Source organism: Aotus nancymaae, unplaced genomic scaffold (assembly GCF_030222135.1).
Source record: "Aotus nancymaae isolate 86718 unplaced genomic scaffold, 86718_ANA_hifiasm-v0.15.2.pri h1tg000012l, whole genome shotgun sequence".
Taxonomy (NCBI): domain Eukaryota; kingdom Metazoa; phylum Chordata; class Mammalia; order Primates; family Aotidae; genus Aotus; species Aotus nancymaae.
The window spans coordinates 40,027,555-40,055,148 of record NW_026988423.1 but is presented as its reverse complement, the minus strand read 5'-3'; the positions used below and the strand labels follow the sequence as shown (position 1 = coordinate 40,055,148).

The window sequence follows — 27,594 nt, the reverse complement described above, 5'->3', positions numbered from 1 at the left end:
CGGATATATATATATAAAAATAAGTGATGTGTTTATTTGTCTGAAAGGGATAGACACTTGTTTTTTGTTGTTTTCTTGTTCTTGAGATATAAAGTGTAAAGGTCTTACAATTTAATTCTCTTTCATAAGCACTAAATTTGAGTAATTTTGCTAGATTATTCAAACACTGACTTTTTAAAAATGTTTTAAAATCAAGTGAACTACCCTGATTGGAAAAATGGAAGCCCGAACCCAGTGACTTCAAGCTGGGGCCAATCTCGAGCCCGCAAGAGGAGGTCATTGAACACCAAGTTGGTTGGTCTTTTACTGATGAGCCACCCTTGCAGGTGTCCCAGCCTACACACCTCAGCCATGGAAGAGCTGTTTAGACTGAGACAAGCTGCAGAGCCTTGGAAAGCTGGGGACTCAAAGTCAGATGCAGTTAAAGTTGGGATAGAAGAGGGTGGGGAGCCTCTTTTTGAGGATAGAAATGTTGTTACTGTCCTGGGGCTCTGTCTAAACTTTGTCAAATAAAACAAATGTAGATTTAGGTATGAAGTTACTTCATCCTAAAGAAATATTTTAAGGAGAATAATACCAACCATATAAAATCTTTGAGAATCTCAAAAAATGGCAGAAAAGAACTTTTATTTGTTTGTTTGTTTGTTTATTTTGAGGTGGGGTCTCACTCTTGCCCAGGCTGGAGTGCAGTGGCGTGATCTCAGCTCACCGCAACCTCAGCCTCCCAAGTACCTGGACTACAGGTGCGTGCCACCATGCCCAGCTAATTTGCATACTTTTAGTAGAGATACAAATTAGGAAGAGGCTTAATGCTTTCTTTTTAAAATAAGGGAAGATTTTTGCTGTTTTCTATTTTCATAAGGCAATTTGAAAACATATTTAAATATTTTCTCTGCTTCTTTGAAATATATATGTAAATCATTTGTGTTAGTTGAACATTTCATTTGTCTATTTTGACTCAGAATTGCCTTTAGGAACTGGAAGCTGTTTCAAAATGTAAATAGCAAGAATATACACCCTATCTATTCCACAGTTTGTGCAGGAGAGTAGGAGGCTCCCTTCAGCAGGTACATGGCTCTACATTGCAAAAGTACTTTCTGTCATGAAGATGTGAACTTTTTTTTTTTAAGACAGAGTTTTGCTCTTGTTACCCAGGCTGAAGTGCAATGGTGTGATCTCAGCTCACCACAACCTCCACCTCCCGGGATTCTCCTGCCTCAGCCTCCTGAGTAGCTGGGATTATAGGCATGCACCACCACACCTGGCTAATTTTGTATTTTTAATAGTGACAGGAATTTCTCAATGTTGGTCAGGCTGGTCTCGAACTCCCAACCTCAGGTGATCTGCCCACCTTGGCCTCCCAAAGTGTTGGGATTACAGGCCTAAGCCACCATGCCTGGCAAAAATTTTGTTTTTTCTTTGAATGTTACCAATTAGAAAACCTCCCAGATTACTAGGTGAAATGATTACAAACTATGAATGACAAATGGTGCTGTCAAGTCTTCTACTTGGAAACTAATTTTGGTGACCTTTCTGTGTTTGCAGACTCTTAGTAGATTGCCTGTGATACACATTACATTTTGGTTTAATAAAACAAAATAGTTTTCTTGTTTTATTCTTGTCAAGAGTTTTTTAGGGTTAGAGATGTTTTTGTTTCTAGTTATATTTTCCACACACTGTCCAGAATTACCAGAGGTTATATGCAAGGTGCCCAACAGGTTTCATTTTAGAGGGGTCTCTCTTTCTCAAGTTCCCAGTCACAACCCATAAATGTGCAGCAAAGTGCACAAAATATAGCAAAGTTCTCCCCAAATCTGTAAACAATCAATGGTTTCTCCTACTTAAGATCCACAGTCCCTTCTGGAGTAGTTAGACGAGATTTTTGCAAAAATAACTTTTTAGAATGGCAGTCAATTATTCCACCCTTTCAGTGCTCCTGACATCTTCAGGTCTGACACTGATTCAAGGATCATAGGGTCCCAGATCCCCAACGAGGCTGACACATGTGCACTGATTAAACATGAGAATTTACCTTCCTCCCTCCTTTTGTCCAAATGCTCACAAATGTTCATAGCTCACCAGTTTGCTAAGACATAAATGTGTAGTTCCAAATTCTGAATTCACATCCTGGGATTTGAGGGAAGAAAAGAACTTTTATTTGAGAAATACAAGTTATTTTAATTATCAGACCTAGAGATACGTTAAAATAAGACCAGAGTTATAGTCTGCTCTCCTCTTTAAACTATTTATTTTTTTAAATTGGTTGCTATTGCTACAAGCCAATAATGTCAAACTTGACTCTATAACCCACACTCTATAGCATAACAATGAATAGCCAGTCACTAATCAATGTTGTTTATATAAAACAATAAGAATTTCTGACAACTTTGTATCATTACCCTCTCTGCCTTCCTTTTTGCCTTTGAAAATACACTTACAACTGCTTCTAATTGGAGTGTATGTTCAGGGGAACTTTATACGCCAGAATTGCAATCTTTAAGCTTTAGCCCAAATAAACTCTCTACTTAGGTTTACCCCAGCTGTTTCCTTTTAGGTCAAAATACTTTTTACAATGTGTTGAGAAAACCTTCACAAGAGGATCTCTCCTGGTTTTAGTTGGCTTGCTGTAAACTCTAAGAAGGGAGAGTCACCTTGATTCCACCTAAATTCTGCACATAAAAGCTGGTGTCTGCCTTGGATTCACAAGACAGGGCCAGACTTTGGTTTGAAGATGTACAGAAAACTCAGAAGATATTTTCTGCACCATCAGAGATCAACGTAGACATCTTTTTTTTTTTTTTTTTGAGACGGAGTTTCGCTCTTGTTACCCAGGCTGGAGTGCAATGGCGCGATCTCGGCTCACCGCAACCTCCGCCTCCTGGGTTCAGGCAATTCTCCTGCCTCAGCCTCCTGAGGAGCTGGGATTACAGGCACACGCCACCATGCCCAGCTAATTTTTTGTATCTTTAGTAGAGACGGGGTTTCACCATGTTGACCAGGATGGTCTCAATCTCTTGACCTCGTGATCCACCCGCCTCGGCCTCCCAAAGTGCTGGGATTACAGGCTTGAGCCACCGCGCCCGGCCAACGTAGACATCTTAAGCTTTGTTTTTAGAGTGGAGCCCTTTGCGATTTCCAGATCTTGTTTGCAGAGTCCTGCTACAGCTGTGTGAGAAGCTTCTGGTGTCGACAGAATCCTTTGGTAGAATCTGTTAAACAAGCACCTGAGCAGTGGGAGGTTAGGGCCGCAAAATATCCAGAGCCGTAATCACAACTATGCCTCCTCGTCAACTGTGTTACTGGAGTAGAGTATTTGTTCCTTTTCTCTCACCCCAGAGTTAGCTCATCAGGGACAAGGACTATCACATCTGAACCCAGGGTCTACAGTTCACCAGGGCAGTTTCATTTATTATATGTAGTCCACAAAGTCATCCTGAGTCTCCTGCCTGGCTCGCTCTGGGGGGCATCAGCCCAGGATCAGCGAAGACACTCTCACCAGCATTTGTGAGTGTTTGAGACATTTAAGGATGTCCTGTGCAGGCTGGGGACGGGCTTATAACAAAATCTAATTCCGCTCCCATTTCAGAGGAAGAACACTGACTCATCCAGGGTTTCTCTCCTCACAGAAACATTCTTTTTGGTTTGTACTAGGATGGAAGTTGCTCTGGTTCTTTGGCAAAAAATGAATAGATCTGGATGCTCAAACTGGTTAATCAGTAAATTGCTTCCTTTTTTAAAAAATTTATTTTACTTTAGGTGCAGACTGTATCTGGCATTTCTCCCCATGTCATCCCTCCCCACCCCCTGCTGTCTCTCCCCTCCCCCTCCCCTACTGCCTCCATGTGTGGTGCTCCTCTCCCTGAGTCCACATGTTCTTGTTGTTCAACACCCACAAATTGCCTCCCTTTCATGTGGCCATTAGAAAAACAGATGAAGCTGTCATGCCCCAACCATCTAGAAACTTGCAGTCGAGAGCACGTGAATACATGGTTGAATTTGGCATCCTGTGATTAGTACAAGGATGAGAGGTGCACAGGGAACTTACACTTCATTTGGGTCATTTTCCTTTTATTTCCTTTATTGTTACATGAGTTTTATGCTACCTTCTGAAGGGCTATTCATGAAGTTGTTATTCTTTATATTGCTTTTACATAGCAGCATAGAGATCAGAAGCCTAGAGTCCACTCTCTGCCCCAACTCTGCCCAGATTCACCCTATGCTGAGCCTTGTCCCAGCCTGACCCCACACTGGAATCTCTGACAGAACTGCTTAAAGGAGGTCAGAGTTTGGAGTCGCTGCCCCTACTGCCTCTCCAGAGCTGGTGCTCACAATTTTCTGAAACCCAGAAGCAGATAAATGGAAAAAAAACTACATACTTTGGAACTTAAAATCCTTTTTTTTTTTTTAAAATTAAAGCTGGTGTTTCTAGGCATCCCATCCAGCAACCTGTTCTCCATTCCTGCATTTTTAGTAGTTTCTTCACAAGTCTCAATAAAATACAACACAAAAGTTAAAATCCGGCCGGGTGCAGTGGCTCACGCCTGTAATCCCAGCACTTTGGGAGGCCGAGGCGGGTAGATCACGAGGTCAAGAGATCGAGACCATCCTGGTCAACATGGTGAAACCCCGTCTCTACTAAAAATACAAAAAAAAATTAGCTGGGCACGGTGGCGCGTGCCTGTAATCCCAGCTACTCGGGAGGCTGAGGCAGGAGAATTGCCTGAACCCAGGAGGCGGAGGTTGCAGTGAGCCGAGATCGCGCCATTGCACTCCAGCCTGGGTAACAAGAGCGAAACTCCGTCTCAAAAAAAAAAAAAAAAAAAAAAAGTTAAAATCCCTCTGAACTGCACTTAACACTTCCTTTCTATATTTCTACCATCTATTTATATTGAGCTATTATTCTATATACTTTCTTTTTAAAATTAATAATAGGGAAACAGAAGAAGAAATAGAAATGCTGGACCATGTACTTAAATCCTGAATATTATGGAACTCTTAGTACCAATGTCCCAGTGTGTTAAAAAAACAAAAACTTATATGAGGTTCCTAGTGCAGTGCTCTGTGACACACCCCTGAGCAGCGGTGCTCGGCGACACGCCCCTGAGCAGCGGTGCTCGGCGACACGCCCCTGAGCAGCGCTGCTCGGCGACACGCCCCTGAGCAGCGCTGCTCGGCGACACGCCCCTGAGCAGCGCTGCTCGGCGACACGCCCCTGAGCAGCGGTGGTCTGTGACACGCCCCTGAGCAGCGGTGCACGGTGACACGCCCCTGAGCATTGGTGCTCGGTGACACGCCCCTGAGCACATAGTGTATTCTGCATAAACATTGCGTTAATTCATGAGCACATGTTTTCCAAATGCATATTTACTCAGACATTGCCACCATCTCCAGGCTCTGTAATCTTTCAAGGGGTTGCAAAGAATGTTGTGTTTTACAATGGCGATTGGTGGTTCTTTCTTTGGATGCAAAGGATTTGTGTTGTGATAAGGATGTTGGAGAAAGGGACTCTGTGTGCTGTCCCTGTTTTCTCTAGCTGAGTGCTACTATAATGGCTCTAGAAGGAGCAGCATCTGCATTAACAGGTAACTTGTTAAAATAAGCTAATTCATGGACCCTTTCCAAACCTGCAGCATTATGTTACTTACAGTGAGGCCTGAAATACCAAAACATTTATATGCACATTGAAGCTTGAGAGGCATTGCTTAGTTACATGATTCTCTGCCCAGTATTCTAATAGGATTACCTGACCATTTTAAAGAGAAACCATCATCTGTGCTCCTTCCACATATTCTATCTGTTCTTTTGTGTGGAAACATCTCTGTTTTTAAATTAAGTGCCTCATGTGATTCTACAGTGAGACCAGGGTCAAGTATGCAGGCTTCCATATACTTTAATAAAACGTGAGTTCACCTTTTGTTCCAAATGAACGTCACAGGGCCTGCTCTGCTTGGGTTTGGTAAGGGTAAGTTGGTGTGGCCCATATTTCCATTGCAGAAGCAAAAATTGCTGGCATGCCATCCTTTTTTCTCAGTCATATAATGGTTTAGAGAATACTACTGTGTTAAAAATTTTATTAGATAATCCCAGTTATCACATAAGTCAAAACTTGTTTTGTTTTTTTTTTTAGACAGAGTCTTGCTCTGTTGCCCAGGCTGGAGTGCAGTGGCATGATCTTGACTCACTGCAACCTCCACCTCCCGGGTTCAGGCAATTCTTCTGCCTCAGCTTCCTGAGTAGCTGGGATTACAGGCACGTGCCACCATGCCCAGCTAATTTTTGTATTTTTAGTAGAGACAGGGTTTCACCATGTTGGTCAGACTGGTTTCAAACTCCTCACCTCGTGATCCACCTGCCTCAGCCTCCTAAAGTGCTGGGACTACAGATGTGAGCCACCGTGCCCCACAAAAACTAGTTTTTTTTTAAACTCATTTCACCTGTAGTCAAATTGAGAACATGATCACTTGGTAAATATGTGTTTTGTAAGGGACTCTTAACATTCAGATATGTAGCCATAGAATTCTCTGGAGGAGGGGGAATATTTAAACCCCAGTCAGCAAAATTTGTATAGGGATGTGATGTTAGAAAACGGCAGAAACCTGATCTTCCTGGGTGAGGATAACCTTAATAACACCATTCCTAATATTCCTTAGAGTTTTATTTTCTCTTTGTAGAATGTTTCTTGGGAGATTTTGCTTTGCATGAATTAATTTTAGTTTCTTCAAGAATTGCAAGTTTGCTGGTCTAGAAAACAAAATTGTTAAGATGTTTTCTCTTGGCATAACCGTCTTTTCTTGAGCTGGTTTGTGTTTTCACTCTAGATTAGTAGTAATTCTAGGCATTCAGTGGCATAAACTATTACTGCCCATATCTTAATATTCAATTTTCATCACTTACTGATTTTTTGAGATGGAGTCTTGCGCTGTCTCCCAGGCTGGAGTGTATTGGCATGCCCTCGGCTCACCGCAACCTCCGCCTCCTGGGTTCAAGCAATTCTCCAGCTGGCCTTATTTGCTCAGGGCAGTAGAAACCTGTGAACAGGGGGTAGTGTGCTAGTTTGAGGCCTAGGCTGAAAAGATTTTGAATACTTCTGTTTTTCTTCCAGAAGGCTGCTACCTCCATGAAAAAAAGCCCATGTTAGCCAGATGGAAGATAAGATAGTATAGGGAGGAGAAGCAAGTTGCCCCTGTGTCGGCCCCAGGTGCAGAAGCTCACCCCCATAAGCACAGCTCTCGTCAATAAGCAGCTGATGATACAAGTCTGAAGGAACTCAGCTGAGACCAGAAGAATGGTCCCACTGAGCCCAGCCTAAGTGACTAACCATCTCAATTATAATGAATTTTACCTCTTTCTTCTTAGTTTGACTACTAGAAAATTTGGAATTCACACATGGCTCACATTTTATTTCAGAGGGTTGCCTTTTAAAAAAAATCTGAGGCTGCCAGCCAGGCACGATGATGGCTCATTCCTGTAATCCCAACACTTTGGGAAGCCTAGGCGGGTGGATCACCTGAGGTCAGGAGTTTGAGACCAGCTTGGCCAACATGGCAAAACCCTGTCTCTACTAAAAATACAAAAATTAGCCGAGCATGGTGATGGGTATCTGTAATCCCAGCTACTCAGGAGGCTGAAGTAGGAGAATCACTTGAGCCCGAGAGGCAGAGGTTGGGGTAAGCTGAGATTGTGCCACTGCACTTGAGCCTGGGAGACAGTGAGACTCTGTCTCAAAAAAAAAAAAAAAAATTTCAGGCTGCCTGCCCAAAGGACCAGATTCAGTAAGGTTATAAAATCTGGAATTTAAAAAATTATTTTTATATTATTTTCAGGTGTGAATAGCTATATATTATTTATAAATGCATACGACCTTATACACAAGGTTAAATGCAAATACTCTCTGGGGTGTGCCTGGCTCAGCTTAGGGAGGAAACCCTGCCTTAAAAGGCTGCAGCTGGCCGGGCGCGGTGGCTCAAGCCTGTAATCCCAGCACTTTGGGAGGCCGAGGCGGGTGGATCAAGAGGTCGAGAGATCGAGACCATCCTGGTCAACATTGTGAAACCCCGTCTCTATTAATACAAAAAAATTAGCTGGGCACGGTGGCGCGTGCCTGTAATCCCAGCTACTCAGGAGGCTGAGGCAGGAGAATTGCCTGAACCCAGGAGGCGGAGGTTGCGGTGAGCCGAGATCGCGCCATTGCACTCCAGCCTGGGTAACAAGAGCGAGACTCCGTCTCAAAAAAAAAAAAAAAAAAAAAAAAAGGCTGCAGCTTAGGTTTCACTCTATCTTGATTCAGGCCAGCACCTGAGCACATCTGTCACTCAGGGCCTGAGGGGGGTGGGGTGTTAAACGTTATCCAATCAGGGACTCTGGGCTGGGAAAGGTCCAATCAGGCAGCCAGCTGGAGCGGACCAGACGGCTTCCGGGATTGGCGGGGTGTTTGTCTCGCAGCCGCTGGAGCTCGTTGTGTGTCCTCCGTTTTCCGTGTCCTCTGCTCCTCTAGAGGCCCAGCCTCTGTGGGGCTGCGTTACCTCCAAGTATTGGGAGATTCACAGCTAAGATGCCAGGAAGCCTAGCAATGGTGAGAGTGCCTGTCCGACATCCCGAGACGGGGAGGGGCTGCTTGGAACCGGTCGAAAGTGGCTGTGGCTGGACTGGGGCCTCCCCGCAGCTGGCTCCGAAATCCGCGCGGATGTTCTTGGCGCAGCTCGGCCCTCGGTCCCCTTCGGCCGTAGGATGGCGGCCGGGCTGGCGGCCGGGCCCCCGGGCGTGCTGTCTCCTCCCTGCGCGGTGACTGCGCCCTGGCCTGCAGTCCTCGCTGGGCGGCTCTGCACCCGCAGCCATTGGGCAGGGACCACGGGAGGGTTGTTGGGAGAATCCCGACTCGGGGTGCTGGGTTCTGAATGAGAAGAGCTTTCCTCCGCTGGCTTCCCGGTCCCTCTTTTTTCCTATGAAAATTTATGAAAGTTACCACAAAAATATTGAATAATCAAACAGTGATTCAAGAATTGTGGTTTGTAGTTTTTGGTCCATAGAAGGAACTTGAAGGAAACACTTTTATAAGGTATATGATAAAACCAAATTCAGTAATTGTTTATCGAGGAATGTAGTTTCTTAATTTGTACGATCAAGGCGGAAATTTCCTGTTCATTTAATCAGAGGTTAATTGGCAGTTTATAGTTGGTTACGCCTGAATTTTATTTTTCACAGCATAGTAATTTACAAAAGATGCATTCAAGTTAGGTTTTTTTAAACTAGACACCCTGGGAGTGGAGCGAACTCAGTCTAGTTGCCTGCCACTTAATTATTTTCACACTTTATGGGGTACTGATTTTCCCCTGCATTTTTCACGTATGTCTCAATCAGGGTCTCGAGACTACTCCCCATTCCCCATTCCTTATTCCTCCAGCCTAACTCTGGCTTACAGTAAAATACGAAATTTCCAGTTCCTTCTGACATTCCCAAATGCCAACTTGCCCTCCTTAATTCATAGTCAACTATTTGTCCTTTAGTGTACATTTGAAACACTGTATTTTAATTCATTTTTTGATAAAGCAGGGGATGGCATTTTAAAAAACGTTAACTGTTTGTAAATATTTCCCATGAGAAGAAAACAAAGAATTATCCCCTGACACTGTATTGTAAAACATATCTGCACCTCTTTTTTTTTTTTTTTTTTAATCTTCTCTAGGCACAGAGATCTTATCAGAATATTTTTGGTTCAAGGTTTCCCTTTGGAGACATAAGATAATGTGTCCTCGGCCACCTTTCAGTTTTTGTCCTGGTCCCGGGTTTCAGTACTTTCTGGGGATAAATCAAGATATCCACTGTGGCTGTGTATGCTGGAATGTCTAGTGAATGTCAGCTCCTGGCCTGGAATGGAACTCTGGGTATCTGGGAATTGGATACATAGGACAGCCTGAGGCTGGAGGGTAGGCTCTCCAGGGAGCAGGTGGATGCCCTGGGGCTGAGAGGAATCTCCTGGTGTACTCTTCCTTTGGAAAGCTAACCCTTTGAGAACTTAAGATCGTCTCCAAACCAACCTAGCTTCCATTTCTGGAGATATATTGCTGGTCAACCAATCAGATGCTGGTATTGAGAGAACACTGAAATAATTTCTGCCCTCTGGATTCTCTAAGAATTGTGAAAATAGCATCCCAAAAGACAAATCAAACCTGACCCCAGTGAGATGGTTCAAGAACTTGCAAACTGAAATCCACCTGGGGCAGAGAGGGTGGTCACTGAGCACTTAAGTGAACAGGATGGGGTGAGAGAATCTTTCTCTCTCAAGTGATTGGGTGGCCTGACTTGACAAGTGAGTCAGACACATCTTTTTTTTTTTTTTTTTTTTTTTTTTTGAGAATGGAGTCTTGCTCCCTTGCCCAGGCCGGAGTGCAGTGGTGCGATCTCAGCTCACTGCAACCTCCGTCTCCCAGGTTCAAGCGATTCTCCTGCCTCAGCCTCCTGAGTAGCTGGGATTACAGGTGCGTGCCACCATGCCCAGCTAATTTTTGCATTTTTAGTAGATACAGGGTTTTTCCATATTGGCCAGGCTGGTCTCAAACTCCTGACCTCGTGATCTGCCCTCCTCCGCCTCCCAAAGTGCTGGTATTACAGTGCCAGGATGACACATCTGTTTTTTAATCAGCACTGCCACTCCCTGGGATTGTCACCTTGAAAAGAATTATTCACTTACTTTGACTTCAGTTTTTTAACTGTAACTTGCTTATTAGTAGGACTAAAAGGTAAGAGGATAATTATAATGAGCATAAAAGAGGTGGGTTTTGGAAGAAAATTAATATCTGATCATATATGCAATTTGTTAAGTATTCTCATTTACCTCATTCCTTCCCAGACTGAGTTTAGGAGTTTTCTCGGGTGTATTTCTTATGGCTGGGTGATGTCCAACAGCATTCCAAGGCTTAGCTTTCAGAATGCTACCAAGGAAGAGAATAGGGAAAATTCTGTCTTCCATTATGGCTGTAGAAAATGAATACATTTCCAGCCAAGTGCCGTGGCTCATGCCTGTAATCCCAGCACTGTGGGAAGCCAAGGTGGGGGGATCACCTGAGGTCAGGAGTTCTGGACCAGCCTGGCCAAAATGGTGAAACCCCATCTCTACTAAAAATACAAAAATTAGCCAGGCGTGGTGGCAGGCGCCTGTGATCTCAGCTACTCAGGAGGCTGAGGCAGAGAATTATTTGAACCCTGGAGGCGGAGCTTGCCTACATTTTTTGAGATGAAACTGGTATGTCCTGTAAGTGTTTCCATATGACTATTTGTTTACTACATAATTTTTAATGGAAATAACATTTATCATCTTAAAGAAATACATACATACTTTTGTATTTCTCATTGAGCTATGTAATGTAAGTGCTTTAACTTTTCTTTCCCTTATATAAACACTGTGTTTGAGGAATTTTGTGGAATTTTTCAGTTTCAAAAAGCAAGTGAACAACTCTGACATGGAAATTAAAGCTTGTGCCAATGACGCCCAAGCTAAGGCTAATATTGAGCCTGCAAAGGGAAGGGAGGTTACTAAAGGCCCAGTTAGTTACTTACACGAAGCCTTCCCTACGAATGTCCCAGCCTGCTCAGCCCAGCCATGGAAGAAACTTTATACTGAGAAAAGCCACAGAGCCCTGGAAAACTGGGGACAAACAGGTGAATTCAGTAAACGTTAAGATGGAAGAAGATTGGGAGGATCCTACTCAGGATGAAGTTGTTATTGTTTTGAGGCAGTTTCTAGACTTTGTAAAATAAAACAAAATGAGGTTTATGTTATAAAAAAATTCCAAGAGTATTGACACAGAAGGAAATACCAACTGTAAGATCTTTAAGGATTACAAGTTTTAGGCAGACAAAGGCTTTTTTTCTTTTTCTTTTTTTGGGAGAAGCAAAAAAGATTAGAAGGTCAGAGGGGAATGGCAAATGAGGGGTATAAAAATCAGATTTTTATTTTTTATTTTTTTATTTTTTTATTTTTATTTTTATTTTTTGAGACGGAGTCTCGCTCTTGTTACCCAGGCTGGAGTGCAATGGCGCGATCTCGGCTCACCGCAACCTCCGCCTCCTGGGTTCAGGCAATTCTCCTGCCTCAGCCTCCTGAGTAGCTGGGATTACAGGCACGTGCCACCGTGCCCAGCTAATTTTTTTGTATTAATAGAGACGGGGTTTCACAATGTTGACCAGGATGGTCTCGATCTCTCGACCTCGTGATCCACCCGCCTCGGCCTCCCAAAGTGCTGTGATTACAGGCTTGAGCCACCACGCCCGGCCTATTTTTTATTTTTAATTCATTATTTTGAGACCAAGTCTCACTGCCACCACTGCCTCCTGGGGTCAAGTGATTCTCATGCCTCAGCCTCCCAAGAGGGTGTAATTGGAGCCGCCCCCCACCATACCTGGCTAATTTTTGTATTTTTAGTAGAAACAGAGTTTTCTCTAAACTCCTGACTCAGGGGATTTGCCCTCCTCAGCATCCCAAAGTGCTGGGATTGCAGGTGTGAGCCACTGAGCTCAGCCAAAATCAGATTTTAGATTAGAAATGTTTTATCCTGAAGTCAGTCAGTTTTGAGGAGAAATGTAAAACAGGGTTGTGTGTTGGCTCAGACTGAGAGTAGCTCAAAGTTCAGGAGCCTGTGGGAAGGAGATAAACTTAAGTACATTTTGATTAATAAGAATTTTATTTGACCACAGAAGAAGAATTCAGCTAATTTTTTAATTAAAAAAAAGTGTGCAGAGACAGTGTCTGGTTATGTGATAGGTAAGAAAAGAGAGTACCATCTAAGTCATAATAGGAAGGGTGTTTTTTTCTATAAACTGTTTCTGGAGAACACAAAGAATGGAGAATATTATTAATCACGCTGTTTACCAGGATTATCTATGTGCTTCATCTTTTCACACCGCTTTTCTTTGTCCTTTACATTTCTTTTTTTTTTTTGAGACAGTCTTGCTCTGTCACCCAGACTGGAGTGCAGTGGCATGATCTTGGCTCACTACAACTTCCACCTCCTGGGTTCAAGCAATTCTCCCACCTCAGCCTCCTGAGTAGCCGGGATTACAGGCATGCGCCACCATGCCCAGCTAATTTTTATATTTTTAGTAGAGATGGGGTTTTGCCATGTTGGCCAGGCTGGTCTCAAACTCCTGACCTCAGGTGATCCACCTGCCTTGACCTCTGAAAGTGCTGGGTTTACAGGCGTGAGCCACCGTGCCCAGCCTACATTTCTTCCAGTTGAGTTTTTCTGGGTTGTGTCTTTTATAATAAATGGGTAAACATAACTACAATATTTTGCTGAGTTCTGTGATCCATCAAATTACTGAACTTGAGGGAGTTTATGGGAGTCCTGATTGTTTAAACAGTAGCCCCAAAACGTAGATGAGTCCATGGCATTTGTGTCTGCCATCTGCAGTGAGGATGGTGTTATGGGATGAGCCTTGAATTAGGGTCTGTGCTGACTCTGAGCGGGGTCAGAATTTGAATTTTAGACAGTGTGTTTGTTTTGGAGAATTGTTTGGTGTTCAGCAAACTTGACAGATTTGGTGCCAGAAGAAAGACATCTCAGAGGCCTGGCCTGGAATGGAACTCTGGGTGTCTGGGAATGGGAGGCTCTGCTCTGGGGTACACAGGCTGTCACACTGCTCATTGTCCTGGGATTCCAGGTCTCCTCCCACGGTGAGGGAGGACTGGAAACTTAGAGGGAAGGAGCTCTGATAACAGACCCCCTTTTCCCACCGCTGCCACTCAGGATTCCCATGCACTCACAGACGTACCCACTAGACATTGATGTGTCCACACCCCTCCCAGGAATAGGCACCACCCTCAGGAATTTCACCACCGCATTTTTTATTCTAGTGTTTCCTGCCAAAAACCCACACAAGTGTCTACAAGTCTCCTGACATATTCCTATTCCCAGACACCAAGTCTGCAGCAGCAACCTGTTTTCTCCACCAACTGAGGGTTCTGGACCACCTGTTCATAATCTCATCTGCCTGCATGGACACAGAAGTCAGTCAGTGTACAGCCCCACCAGAGCCCCTATCTACAGCACAAATCAGTTTTGTCTCTTACATTGCACTTTCCCCCACCCATGAGGTTATTTCCTTTCAAATTTTTTATTTTGGGGTCGGGGTGCTCATGCAGGTTTGTTAGGCAGGTGAAATTGTGTCACGGGGGTTTGGCCTGCAGATTGTTTTGTTGCTGAGGTACTAAGCATAGCACCAAACAGGTATTTATTTAATCCTTTCTGTCTTTTCACCCTTCACCCTAAACTAGGCCTCAGTGATTCTTGTTCCACTTTTTGTGTCCATGTGTTGTTATTTAGCTTTTTTTTTTTTTTTTAGAGACGGGGTCTTGCTATGTTGCCCAGGCTGGAGTGCAGTGGCTATTCACAGGCGAGATCACACTACTGATAAGCACGTGAGTTTTTTGACCTGCTCTGTTTCTGACCTGGGCCGGTTCGCCCCTCCTTAGGCAACCTGGTGGTCCCCCGCTCCCGGGAGGTCACCATATTGATGCCGAACTTAGTGCAGACACCCGATCGGCATAGCGCACTACAGCCCAGAACTCCTGGGCTCAAGCGATCCTCCAGCCTCAACCTCCTGAATAGCTGGGACTACAGGCATGCGCCACCATGGCCCGGCTTATTTAGCTCTTACTTAGAAATAGTAACACACATTTGGTGTTTCTATTGGTTTTCTACAGGTGAAGGTCTCCAGCTCTATCCATGTTGCAAAGAACACAGTCTTCTTTTTTATGGCCACATAGTATTCCATGATGTTTATAGTACCAATTTTGTTTCTATTAAATCTTCTATTTTATTTATTTTTGGAGAGAGGGTCTCACCCTATTACCCAGGCTGAAGTGTGTTCGTGTGATCTTGGCTCACTGCAGCCTAACGCCCCTGGCTCAAGCAATCCTCCTACCTCATCACCTCCAAGTAGCTGGGACTCCAGGCTTGTACCATTATCCCTGGAAATTTTTTCCTTTGTGTTTTTTTTTGTAGAGATGTGCTTTTTTTGCCACATTGCCCAGGCTGGTTTTGCACTTTTGAACTCAGGCAATCCACATGCTCCATGCTACCAAACTGTTAGAATGACAGGCATGAGCCACTGTGCCCTACCATACCGTATTTTCTTTATTCAGTCTACCATTGATAGATATTTAGTGTTATTCTATGTCTTTGCTATTATAAATAGTGCTGCTAATGCATGTGCATTTTTCTCTATAATAGAATAATTTCTATTTCTTCAGGCATATATTCAATTATGAGGTTGCTGAATCAAATGGTAATTCTGTTTTTAGTTCTGTGAGGAATCACCACACTGCTTTTCACAGCGGTTGAAGTAGTTTACACTCCCACGGGCAGTGTGTAAGCACTGGTTCCCTTTTCTCTGCGACTTTGCCAGCCTCTGTTACTGACTTTTTAGCATAGCCATTGTGACTGGTGTGAGATGGTATCTCATTGTAGTTTTTCTCTGCATTTCTCTAATGATTAGTGAGGGGCCATTTTTTTCATATGCTTGTTAGCCACACGTATGTCTTTTGAAAAGCATCTGTTCATGTTTTTTGCCTACTTTATGATAAGGTTTTTGTTTTCTTCTGATAAATTTGTTTAAGTTTCTTATGGATGTTGGATATTATTAGACTTTTGCCGTAAGCATAGTTTGCAAATATTTTCCTGTAGGTTGTCTACTCTATTGATAATTTTCATTGCTGTGAAATAGCTCTTTGGTTTTATTAGGTCACATTTGTCAATTTATGCTTTCGTTGTAATTGTTTTTGCTATCTTCATCATAGAATCTTTGCCAGTTTTTATGTCTAAAATGGTATTTTCTCAGTTATTTTTCAGGTTGATTTTTTTTTTATAATTTTAAGTTCTACACTTAAGTCTTTAATTTGGAGTTGATTCATATATATCATGTACGGAAGGCAGCCAGTTTTAATCTTACACATAGTGCTAGCTAGCTAGTTACTCCAGCACCATTTATTAAATAGGGAGTTCTTCCCACACTGCTCTCATGAGCGTTGTTGAAGAGCAGATGGTTGCAGGTGTGTGGCATTATTTCTGGGCTCTCTGTTCTGTTGCATTGTTCTAGGAGTGTTTTCCCCCCACTACCAGGCTGCTTTGGTTACTGTAGCCTTGTAGAATAGTTTCAAGTCGGGTAATGTAATGTCCAGCTTTGCTCTTTTTGCTTAGATTTGCCTTGTCTATTTTGGCTCTTTGTTGGTTTCATGTGAATTTTGAAATAGTTTTTTTAGTTCTGTTAAGAATGTTTTTGTTAATTTGGTAAGAATGACATTAGATCTGTAAATTTCTTTGTGCAGTATGAACATTTAAATGATACTGCTCTTTTCTACCCATGAGCATAAAGTAATTTTTAATTTATTTGTGTCACATCTGACTTATTTAAGCAATGTTTTGTAATTCTTGTTGTAGAGATCTTTTACCTCCCTGGTTAGCTGTGTTCCTGGATGTTTTATTCTTTTTGCAGCAATCGTGAATGGGATTGTGTTTCTGATTTGTTTTTCAGCTTGGATGTTGTTGATGTACAGGGCTCCTACTAATTTTTGTACATTTATTATGTATCCTGAAATTTTGCTTCAGTTTTTCAGTTTAAAGAGCTTTTCTGTGGAGACTATAGGGTTTTCTAGATACAAAATCATGTTGTCTGCAAACAAGGATAGTTTGACCTTTTCTCTTTCTATTGAGTGCCTTTTATTTTTGTGTCTTGCCTGATTGCTCTGGTGAGGACTACAGATTCCATGTGGAAAAGGAGTGGTGAGAGAAGGCATCCTTGCCTTGTGTCAGTTTTCATGGAGGAATGCTTCTAGTTTGTGTCCATTCAGTTTGTTGGTTGTGGGTTTGTCACAGATAACATTATTTTGAAGTATGTACCTTCAATGTCTAGGTTGTTGAAGATTTTTAACATAAAAGATGTTAAATTTATTTTTTTGAAAGCTGCTTCATCTATTAAGGTAATCTTGGCCAGGTGTGGTGGCTTATGCCTGTAATTCCAGCACTTTGGGAGGCCAAGGCAGGCCAGTCACCTGAAATTGGGAGCTTGAGACCAGCCTGACCAACATGGAGAAACCTGTTTCTACAAAAAATACAAAATTAGCCGGGCATGGTGGCGTATGACTATAATTTTAGTGACTTGTGAGGCTGAGGCAGGAGCCAAGATTGCTCCACTGTGCTCCAGCCTAGGCGACAAGAGCGAAACTCCATCTCAAAAAAAAAAAAAAGGTAATTTTATGATTTTTTCTTTATTTTTGTTCATGTAATGAATCACATTTATTAATTTGTGTATGTTGAACCAACCTCATATCCCAGAGTAAAAGTCTACTTGATCATAAATGATTAGCTTTTTGATGTGCTGCTGAATTTAATTTGCCAGTATTTTGTTGAAGATTTTTGCATCAATGTACTCAAGGTTATTGGCCTAAAATTTTATTTTTTTGTTATATCTATGTCAGGTTTTGGTGTCTGAATGATGCTGTTCTTACCTAATGAGTTGAAAGAGAGTTTTTTTTTTTTTTTTTTTTTTTTTTTATAAGACGGGGTTTCACCATGTTGGTCAGGCTGGTCTTGAACCTCCGACCTCAGGTGATCCACCCACCTTGGCCTCCAAAGTGCTTGGATTACAGGCGTGAGCCACCACGCCTGGCTGAGAGTGTCTTTTTCTCAATTTTTTGGAATAGTTTTAGAAAGAATGGTAGCAGCTCTGTTTTTTTTTTTTTGTTTTTTTTTTATTCATCTTGTAGAATTCAGCTGTGAATCTCTGTGGTCCTAGTCCTGCTAGGCTATTTACTGCTAATTCAGTTCTGGAGATTGTTATTGGTCTATTCAGAGATTCAATTTCTTTTTGGTTCAGTCCTGGGAGGATGTATTATTTCAGAAATTTACTATTTCTTTTAAATTTTCTGGTTTGTGTGAATAAAAATGTTTATAGTAGACTTCAACAGTTATTTATATTTTTCTGGGGTCAGTGGTGATGTTGCTTTTGTCATTTATAATTGTGTTTATTTGAATATTCTTCATTAATCTAGCTAGTGGTTTACTTAGCTCTTTAATTTTTTTCATAGATTTAACTCCTGCGTCTCTTGATCTGTTGCTTAGTTTTCTTTTTTAAATTGCATTTTAGGTTTTGGGGTACATGTGAGGGACATGCAAGATTGTTGCATAGGTACACATGTGGCACTGTGATTTGCTTCCTTCCTGCCCATCACCTATAACTGGTATTTCTCTCCATGCTATCTCTCTCCAACTCCCCACCCCTCACTGTCCCTCCCCTATTTCCCCCCAACAGACCCCAGTGTATGATGCTCCCCTCCCTGTGTCCATGTGTTCTCCTTGTTTAGCACCCACCTATGAGTGAGAACATGTGGTGTTTGATTTTCTGTTCTTGTGTCGGCTTGCTGAGAATGATGGTTTCCAGGTTCATCCATGTCCCTACAAAGGACACAAACTCATCATTTTTATGGCTGCATAGTATTCCATGGTGTATATGTGCCACATTTTCCCTGTCCAGTCTATCATCGATGGGCATTTGGGTTGGTTCCAGGTCTTTGCTATTATAAACAGTGCTGCAATGAACATTCGTGTGCATGTGTCCTTACAGTAGAACGATTTATAATCCTTTGGATATATACCCAGTAATGGGATTGCTGGGTCAAATGGAATTTCTATTTCTAGGTCTTTGAGGAATCGCCACACTGTCTTCCACAATGGTTGAACTAATTTACACTTCCACCAACAGTGTAAAAGTGTTCCTATTTCTCCACATCCTCTCCAGCATGTGTCTCCAGATTTTTTAATGATCACCATTCTAACTTGTGTGAGATGATATCTTAATGTAATTTTGATTTGCATTTTTCTAATGACCAGTGATGATGAGCATTTTTTCAAATGTTTGCTGGTCTCATGTATATCTTCTTTTGTAAAGTGTCTGTTCATATCTTTCACCCACTTTTGAATGGGCTTGTTTGTTTTTTTTTCTTGTAAATCTGTTTTAGTTCTTTGTAAATTCTGGATATCAGCCCTTCGTCAGATGGGTAGATTCCAAAAATTTTTTCCCATTCTGTTGGTTGCCAGTTCATCTAATGAGTGTTTCTTTTGCTGTGCAGAAGCTGTGGAGTTTGATTAGGTCCCATTTGTCTATTTTGGCTTTTGTTGCCAATGCTTTTGGTGTTTTGGTCATGCAGTCCTTGCCTATGCCTATGTCCTGAATGGTTTTGCCTAGATTTTCTTCTAGGGTTTTTATGGTATTAGGTCTTATGTTTAAGACTTTAATCCATCTGGAGTTAATTTTAGTGTAAGGTGTCAGGAAGGGGTCCAGTTTCTGCTTTCTGCACATGGCTAGCCAGTTTTCCCAACAGCATTTATTAAACAGGGAATCCTTTCCCCATTGCTTGCTTTTGTCAGGTTTGTCAAAGACCAGATGGTTGTAGGTGTGTGGTGTTGCCTCCGAGGCCTCTGTTCTGTTCCATTGGTCTATATCTCTATTTTGGTAGCAGTACCATTCTGTTTTGATTACTGTAGCCTTGTAGCATAGTTTGAAGTCAGGTAGTGTGATGCCTCCAGCTTTGTTCTTTTTGCTTAGAATTGACTTGGCTATGTGGGCTCTCTTTTGGTTCCATGTGAAGCTTAAGGTGGTTTTTTCCAGTTCTGTGAAGAAGGTCATTGACAGCTTGATGGGGATAGCATTGAATTTGTAAATTACTTTGGGCAGTATGGCCATTTTCATGATAATGATTCTTTCTAACCATGAGCATGCAATGTTTCTCCATCTGTTTGTGTCCTGTCTTCTTTCACTGAGTGGTGGTTTGTGGTTCTCCTTGAAAAGGTCCTTTACATTCTTTGTGAGTTGTATTCCTAGGTATTTTATTCTCTTTGTAGCAATTGTGAATGCCAGTTCATTCTTGATTTGGCTCTCTTTAAGTCTGTTATTGGTATATAGGAATGCCTGTGATTTTTGCACATTGATTTTGTATCCTGAGACTTTGCTGAAGTTGCTTATCAGTTTAAGGAGATTTTAGGCTGAGATGATGGGGTCTTGTAAATATACAATCATGTCATCAGCGAATAGAGACAATTTGACTTCCTCCTTTCCTAATTGAATACCCTTTATTTCTATTTCTTGCCTGATTGCTCTGGCTAGAACTTCCAATACTATATTGAATAGGAGTGGTGAGAGAGGGCATCCTTGTCTAGTGCCAGATTTCAAAGGGAATGCTTCCAGTTTTTGCCCATTCAGTATAATATTGGCTGTTGGTTTGTCATAAATAGCTTTTATTATTTTGAGATATGTTCTATCAATACCTAGTTTGTTAAGGGTTTTTAGCATAAAGGGCTGTTGAATTTTGTCAAAGGCCTTCTCTGCATCTATTGAGATAATCGTGGTTTTTATCTTTGATTCTGTTCATGTGGTGAATTACGTTTATAGACTTGTGTATGTTGAACCAGCCTTGCATCCCTGGGATGAAGCCTACTTGATCATGGTGGATAAGCTTTTTGATGTGCTGTTGCATTCGGTTTGCCAGTATTTTATTGAAGATTTTTGCATCTATGTTCATCATGGATATTGGCCTGAAGTTTTCTTTTCTTGTTGAGTTTCTCTCGGGTTTTGGTATCAGGATGATGTTGGTCTCATAAAATGATTTGGGAAGGATTCCCTCTTTTTGAATTGTTTGGAATAGTTTCAGAAGGAATGATACCAGCTCCTCTTTGTATGTCTGGTAGAATTTGACTGTGAACCCCTCTGGACCTGGGCTTTTTTTGGTTGGTAGGCTATTAATTGCTGCCTCAACTTCAGCCCTTGTTATTGGTTTATTCAGGGTTTACTTCTTCCTGGTTTAGGCTTGGGAGGATACAAGTGTCCAGGAATTTATCTGTTTCTTCCAGGTTAACTAGTTTATGTGCATAGAGTTGTTTGTAATAATCTCTGATGATGGTTTGTATTTCTGTTGAATCTGTGGTGATATCCCCTTTATCATTTTTTATTGCATCTATTTGATTATTCTCTCTTTTTTATTAATCTGGCTAGTGGTCTGTTTCGTTGATCTTTTCAAATAAACAGCTCCTGTATTTATTGATTTTTTTAAAGGGTTTTTTTGTATCTCTATCTTTCAATTCTGCTCTGATCTTAGTTATTTATTGTCTTCTGCTAGGTTTTGAGTTTTTTTTTAATCTTGCTCCTCTAGCTCTTTCAATTTTGACGATAGGGTGTCAATTTTAGATCTTTCCTTGCTTCTTATGTGGGCATTTATTGCTATATATTTTCCTCTAGACACTGCTTTAAATGTGTCCCAGAGATTCTGGTACGTTGTGTCTTCGTTCTTGTTGGTTTTGAACAACATCTTTATTTCTGCCTTCATTTCATTGTTTATCCAGTCAACATTCAAGAGCCAGTTGTTCAGTTTCCATGAAGCTGTGCGATTCTGAGTTAGTTTCTGAATTCTGAGTTCTAACTTGATTGCACTGTGGTCTGAGAGACTGTTTGTTATGATTTCCGTTCTTTTGCATTTGCTGAGGAGTGATTTACTTCCAATTATGTGGTCAATTTTAGAGTAGGTGTGATGTGGTGCTGAGAAGAATGTATATTCTGTGGATTTGGGGTGGAGAGTTCTCTAATGTCTATAAGGTTTGCTTGGTCCAGGTCTGAGTTCAAGTCCTGGATATTCTTGTTAATTTTCTGTCTTGATCTGTCTAATATTGACAGTGGTGTATTAAAGTCTCCCACAATTATTGTGTGGGAGTCTAAGTCTCTTTGTAAGTAATTAAGAACTTGCTTTATGTATCTGGATGCTCCTGTATTGGGTGCATATATATTTATGATCGTTAGCTCTTTTTGTTGCATTGATCCTTTTACCATTATGTAATGTCCTTCTTTGTCTCTTTTGATGTTTGTTGTTTTAAAGGCTATTTTATCAGAGATGAGAATTGCAACTCCTGCTTTTTTTTGCTTTCCATTTTCTTGGTAAATCTTTCCATCCCTTTATTTTCAGCCTTTGTGTATCCTTGCATATGAGATAGGTATCCTGGATACAGCACACTGATGGGTTTTGGCTTTTTATCCAATTTGCCAGTCTGTGTCTTTTGATTGGGGTGTTTAGCCCATTTACATTTAGGGTTAATATTGTCATGTGTGAATTTGATCCTGCCATTTTGATGCTAGCTGGCTGTTTTGCCCATTAGTTGATGCAGTTTCTTCATTTTGTCAATGCTGTTTACCATTTGGTATGTTTTTCAAGTGGCAGCTACTGGTTGTTCCTTTTTATGTTTAGTGCTTCTTTCAGGAGCTCTTGTAAAGCAGGCCTGGTGGTGATGAAATCTCTGAGTAATTGTTTGTTCATAAAGGATTTTATTTCTCCTTCACTCATGCAGCTTAGTTTGGCTGGAAATGAAATTCTAGATTGAAAGTCCTTTACTTTAAGGGTGTTGAATATTGGGCCCCACTCTCTTCTGGCTTGTAGGGATTCTGCTGAGAGATCTGTTGTGAGTCTGGTGGGCTTCCCTTTGTGAGTAACCTGACCTTTCTCTCTGGCTGCCCTTAGTATTTTCTCCTTCATTTCAACCCTGCTGAATCTGATGATTATGGTCCTTGGGGTTGCTCTTCTTGAGGAATGTCTTTGTGGTGTTCTCTGTATTTCCTGTACTTGAATATTGGCCTGCCTTGCTAGGTTGGGGAAGTTTTCCTGGATAATATCCTGAAGAGTATTTTCCAGCTTGGATTCATTCTCTCCGTCACATTCAGGTACACCTATCAAACGTAGATTAGGTCTTTTCACCTAATCCCGTATTTCTTGAAGACTTCATTCATTCCTTTTTACTCTTTTTTCTCTAATCTTGCCTTCTTGTTTTATTTCATAGAGTTGATCTTCGACCCTGATATCCTTTCTTCTGCTTGGTCAATTCGGTTGTTGAAACTTGTGTATGCTTCGTGAAGTTCTCGTATTGTGTTTTTCAGCTCCATCAATTCACTTATATTCCTCTCTAAGCTGTTTATTCTTGTTAGCATTTCATCAGACCTTTTTTCAAGGTTCTCAGTTTCTTTGCATTGGGTTAGAACATGTTCTTTTAGCTTAGCGAAGTTTCTTATTACCCACCTTCTGAAGCCTGTTTCTGTCAATTCATCAGATTCATTCTCCATCCAGCCTTGTTCCGTTACTGGTGAGGAGTTGTGATCCCTTGGAGGAGGAGAGGCGTTCTCGTTTTGGGTGTTTTCATACTTTTTGCGCTGGTTTCTTCCCATCTTTGTCGATTTATCTACCTGTCGTCTTTGTAGTTGTTGAGTTTCAGATTGGGTCTCTGAGTGGACATCCAGTTTGTTGATGATGAAGTTATTTCTGTTTCTTAGTTTTCCTTCTAACAGTCAGGCCCCTCTGCTGTAGGACTGCTTGAGGTCCCTTCCAGGCCCTGCTTGCCTGGGGATAACCTGCAGTGGCTGCAGAATGGTAAGGGTTGCTGCCAGTTTCTTCTTCTGCTATCTTTGTCCCAGAAGGATACCTGCCAGATGTCAGTCTGAGCTATCCTTTATGAGGTGGCTCTTTGGATATACAGGGGTCAGGGAGCTGCTTGAGGAGACAGTCTGTTCTTTATAGGAGCTCAGGTGCTGAGCTGTGAGCTCCGTTGTTCCATTCAGAGCTGCTGGGCAGGTACATTTGAGTCTGCTGCAGCAGAACCCATAAAAACCTTTCTTTTTTTTTTTTGCCCAGGTGCTCTGTCCCAGGGAGTTAGGGCTTTATAAGTTTCTGTCATGCTGCTGCCTTTTTTCAGGGCTGCCTTGCCCTGTGAGGAGGCAGCGTAGTCACAGTCTGCCTGCAGAGGCTTTGCTGAGCTGCTGAGGGCTCCACCCAGCTGCCATTTAAACTTCTTTGCAGTCCTGTTTATATGAGTATAGTTAGAACTGCCTTGGCAATGGCAGCCCACCTCTGTAATGGCAGACTCTCTGTGTAATGGTGCACTGCCTCGGCAGTGGCGGGCTGCCTCAGCAATGGTGGACTACCTCCGTAGTGGTGGACTGCCTCGGTAATGGTGGACGCCCCTCACCTGCAGAGCTGGACTGTCCTGGGTTCAGCTGTGCTTGCTGTGAAACTCTTAGTCTAGAGTGTGTCAGATTGCTGTTTTTTGTGGGGATGGGACCGGCCGAGCCTTATCACCTGGCTTCCTGCCTCAGACTCCTTTTTTTTTTTTTTTTTTCCCAGTTGAATGGGCAACTCTGTCTCCCAGGCGTCCCAGTAAGCAGTTGAAACAGCGCCTGGATTTGTATGATTTCTTGTGCGTAGACCCACTGCACCAGCTGAAACAGCTGCTGGAGACTCATGGCACTTTTTTACCAGGGAATCTGTTGGCCTGGCTCCCTGTTTCAGTCCCCTTTTTTTCAGTTGAATGGATGACTCTATCTCTCAGGTGTTCCAGTCAGCTGTTGAAAAGGCGCCCAGATCTGTGTGATTTCCTGAGCGGGCACCCCCTGTGCTGGCTGAAACAGCCGTGCTGGAGATTTGTGGCACTTTTTTGCTCAGAAATCTCCTGGCCTGGCTCCCTGTTTCAGTCCCCTTTTCATCAGTTGAATGGGTGACTCTGTCTCCCAGGAGCTCCAACCACCAGCTAAAATGGCACCCGGACCCATGTATTTTGTGTCAAGACCCACTGTGCTGGCAACCCGTGGGACTCCTCTGCCTGGGAATCTCCTGGTCTGTGGGCAATAAAAATCCATCTGGAAATGCAGCATTCACTCACCCTCTGCACTTTCGCTGGGAGCTGCAATCCTGAGCTGCTCCTAATCCGCCATCTTGGATCCTCCCTTGGTTGCGTAGTTTTTATGTCTGAATCTCCTTCAGTTCAGATCTAATTTGTTACTTCATTTATTTATTTATTTATTGCCTTTTGCTAGCTTAGATGTTTGTTTCCTCTTGCTTCTCTCTTTATTTCATTCATGAATAAGGTTTTTAAATTGATGTCTAACTTTTTGATGTGAGCAGTTAATGCTATAAATTCTTAACACTGCCTTACCTGTTTTGCAGAGATTCTGGTATGTTGTACTTTGTTCTCATTTGTTTCAAAGAACTTTTTTATTTCTGCCTAAATTTTATTATATACCCAAAAGTTATTCAGGTGGAAGTTTAATTTCCATGTATTTGTCTGGTTTCAAGTGGTTTTCCTTGTATTGAATTTATTTTTACCAAGCCGTGGTCTGTGCATGTGGTTGGTGTAATTTTGGAGTTTGCTGAGGATTGTTTTATTTCTGATTGTGTGGTCACTTTTAGAGTATGGGCCACATGGTGCTGAGAAGAATGTATATTATGTTATTTTTAGATGGAGAGTTCTGTAGATGTCTAATAGGACTCTTTGGTCAAGTATTGAGTTAGGTCCCAGTATCTTTGTTAATATGCTGCCTCAATAATGTGCCTAATAGTGTCTGTGGGGTGCTGTAGTCTCCCACTATTATTGTGTCTGACTCTAAGTCTCTTCGTAAACCTCTAAGAATTTGCCTTATTCATGTGCACCTATGAAAACTCATTAAGCCAAACAGAAAAGTTAAGCTGGGAACTGGGTCACACAACCTGCCTTCCTCCTTTGGTTCGATTGATGAAAAGAGTCAAAATCTGTAAAATATTTTAAGAGATTTTTTCTGAGCTAAATATGAGTGACCATGGCCCATGACACAGCCCTCAGGAGGTCCTGAGATCATGTGCCCAAGATGGTCGGGGTACAGCTTGGTTTTATATATTTTAGGGAGGCATGAGAGATCAATCAAATTTAAGAAATACATTGGTTTGGTTCCAAAAGGTGGGACAACTCAAAGCGCAGCTTCCAGGCTATACGTAAATTTATACATTTTCCAGTTGACAATTGGTTGAGTCTCTCTGAAGACCTGGGATCAATAGAAAGAAAATGTTTAGGTTAAGATAAAGGACTGTGGAGACCACGTTTTATTGTGCAGAAGAAGCTCTCAGCAGATTTCAGAGAGAGCAGGTTGTAAAATGTTTATTGGACTTAAGAAAGGTGCCTGGCTCTTAATTGATTATCTCTTGAATCTGGAATGTAAGAAAAAAAAAAAAAGGGGGAAGGGGATTGTCTATGGAAAGTAAATTTTTCCTACAAGAGACTTTGCAGGGCAATTTCAAGATAGGGCAAGAAAATACATTTCAATGTTAAATATTTTGATGTTTTTCTTTCCTTGTCTCATAATGTTATGTCAGAGTCATGATATATATAGGGTCAAATGAAACCCATCTGATGAAAATTTATGGTTTGTAGGGCATGACCCCCTAAACCCCTGTAGTATTGGGATGCGAGGTTAAAATAATTCACCAAGACAAAAGTATGCCAAATTGCAGGGTCTTTATTGCCGGCGACCGCGGAGGACTCACGTCTCTCTAACCCGCGGCCACGAGGGGAGAGTGTCAAGGCTTTTTATACCCGAAAGACCACCTTGGGAGTGGGGTTGAGGAGCGGGGAGGGGGATCAACGGGCCACAGTCATTCCGAGGGCTGGTGGATTCTGTAAATCATCTCCTGGGCAGGGACGGGGGTGGGGGCCTCCGGACATTCCGAGGGCTCCGGGGCTTATTGTCACTTAAATTGCTACATAAATGATTCACAAAAGTCAAGACAAACATTAGTTTGGGTACCGACAAAAGTCAAGACAAACATTAGTTTACATATTGGGTACCGACAAAAGTCAAGATAAACGTTAGTTTACACATGGTTTGGGTACCGGTGGAAATTACAGATCTTAGTTCACAGGGGCCAAGATGAGATTAGCTTGGGCTGCGCATTCCGATAAGCAAAGGCCGGCAATTCTATCAGTTACTGATGAGAAAGGTAAACAACAGCAAAGGCCAGCAATTCTGTCAGTTACTGATGAGAAAAGTAAACAACTTCACCTGGTGGACATTATCCAGAGCAGACTAGCAGTCTTATTTACAGAAACCAAGTCAGCAGTTATTGCAAAGAGAATGGGGCAGTTATTACAACTCATTTTTGGAGATTCATCTTTGTCATATAAAATGGCATTGCTCAGGTTCTGGCTCCAGGCCAGCTATAGCACACCCCTTAGATAGAAATTTGGGCAAGATTAAAAAAAAAAATCAGAGCTTATTCCTCAGTTCCTAAATAACATGGCTACAAGAAGAAAAGCTATATACCTCCCCCATATTTTTCCCAAAAGAAAATTTCTAGTGAGCTGCAAGATCTTACCCTAAGACATTTCTGTTAAAATTGTACCATGGCAACGCAAACTGATAGCTTATCTTTACAGATGCAGTCACCCCCCTTCCTACCAGACATAACTACATATCTGATTGTTCCTCTGCCTCATTTTGTCTATGTTATCTTCTGTTAAAACAAATTTCAAATTCATGCCAGACAATGCCATGAATGACTATTTTTTCCTATCCCCCTCTTAAATAACAATTGTGTACTTCTTAGTATTTCATCCCTTCTGCTTTAAATTTGGAGACCTCAAAATTATCTTGGGAGAAAGACATAGATCTGTCTTCTGGGCACATATCCATATCTTTGGTAAATAAACCTCCTTAAATGATTGAGACATATTTGTCATTTTTCTTGAATGACATACCCATCATTTTTTTTTA

General features: G+C 41.9%; 1 protein-coding gene across 1 annotated transcript in view; it reads left to right on the top strand.

Moving 5' to 3' along the window:
• Positions 1 to 8,430: 8,430 nt before the first annotated feature.
• LOC105714960 (zinc finger protein 138-like) overlaps positions 8,431 to 27,594 on the top strand; it is a 47,569-nt gene continuing 28,405 nt past the window's right edge. The window contains 1 exon segment of the mRNA XM_012449137.3: positions 8,431 to 8,572. Within this exon segment, the coding sequence (XP_012304560.2) occupies positions 8,552 to 8,572 (21 nt within the window). The 5' untranslated portion in view covers positions 8,431 to 8,551.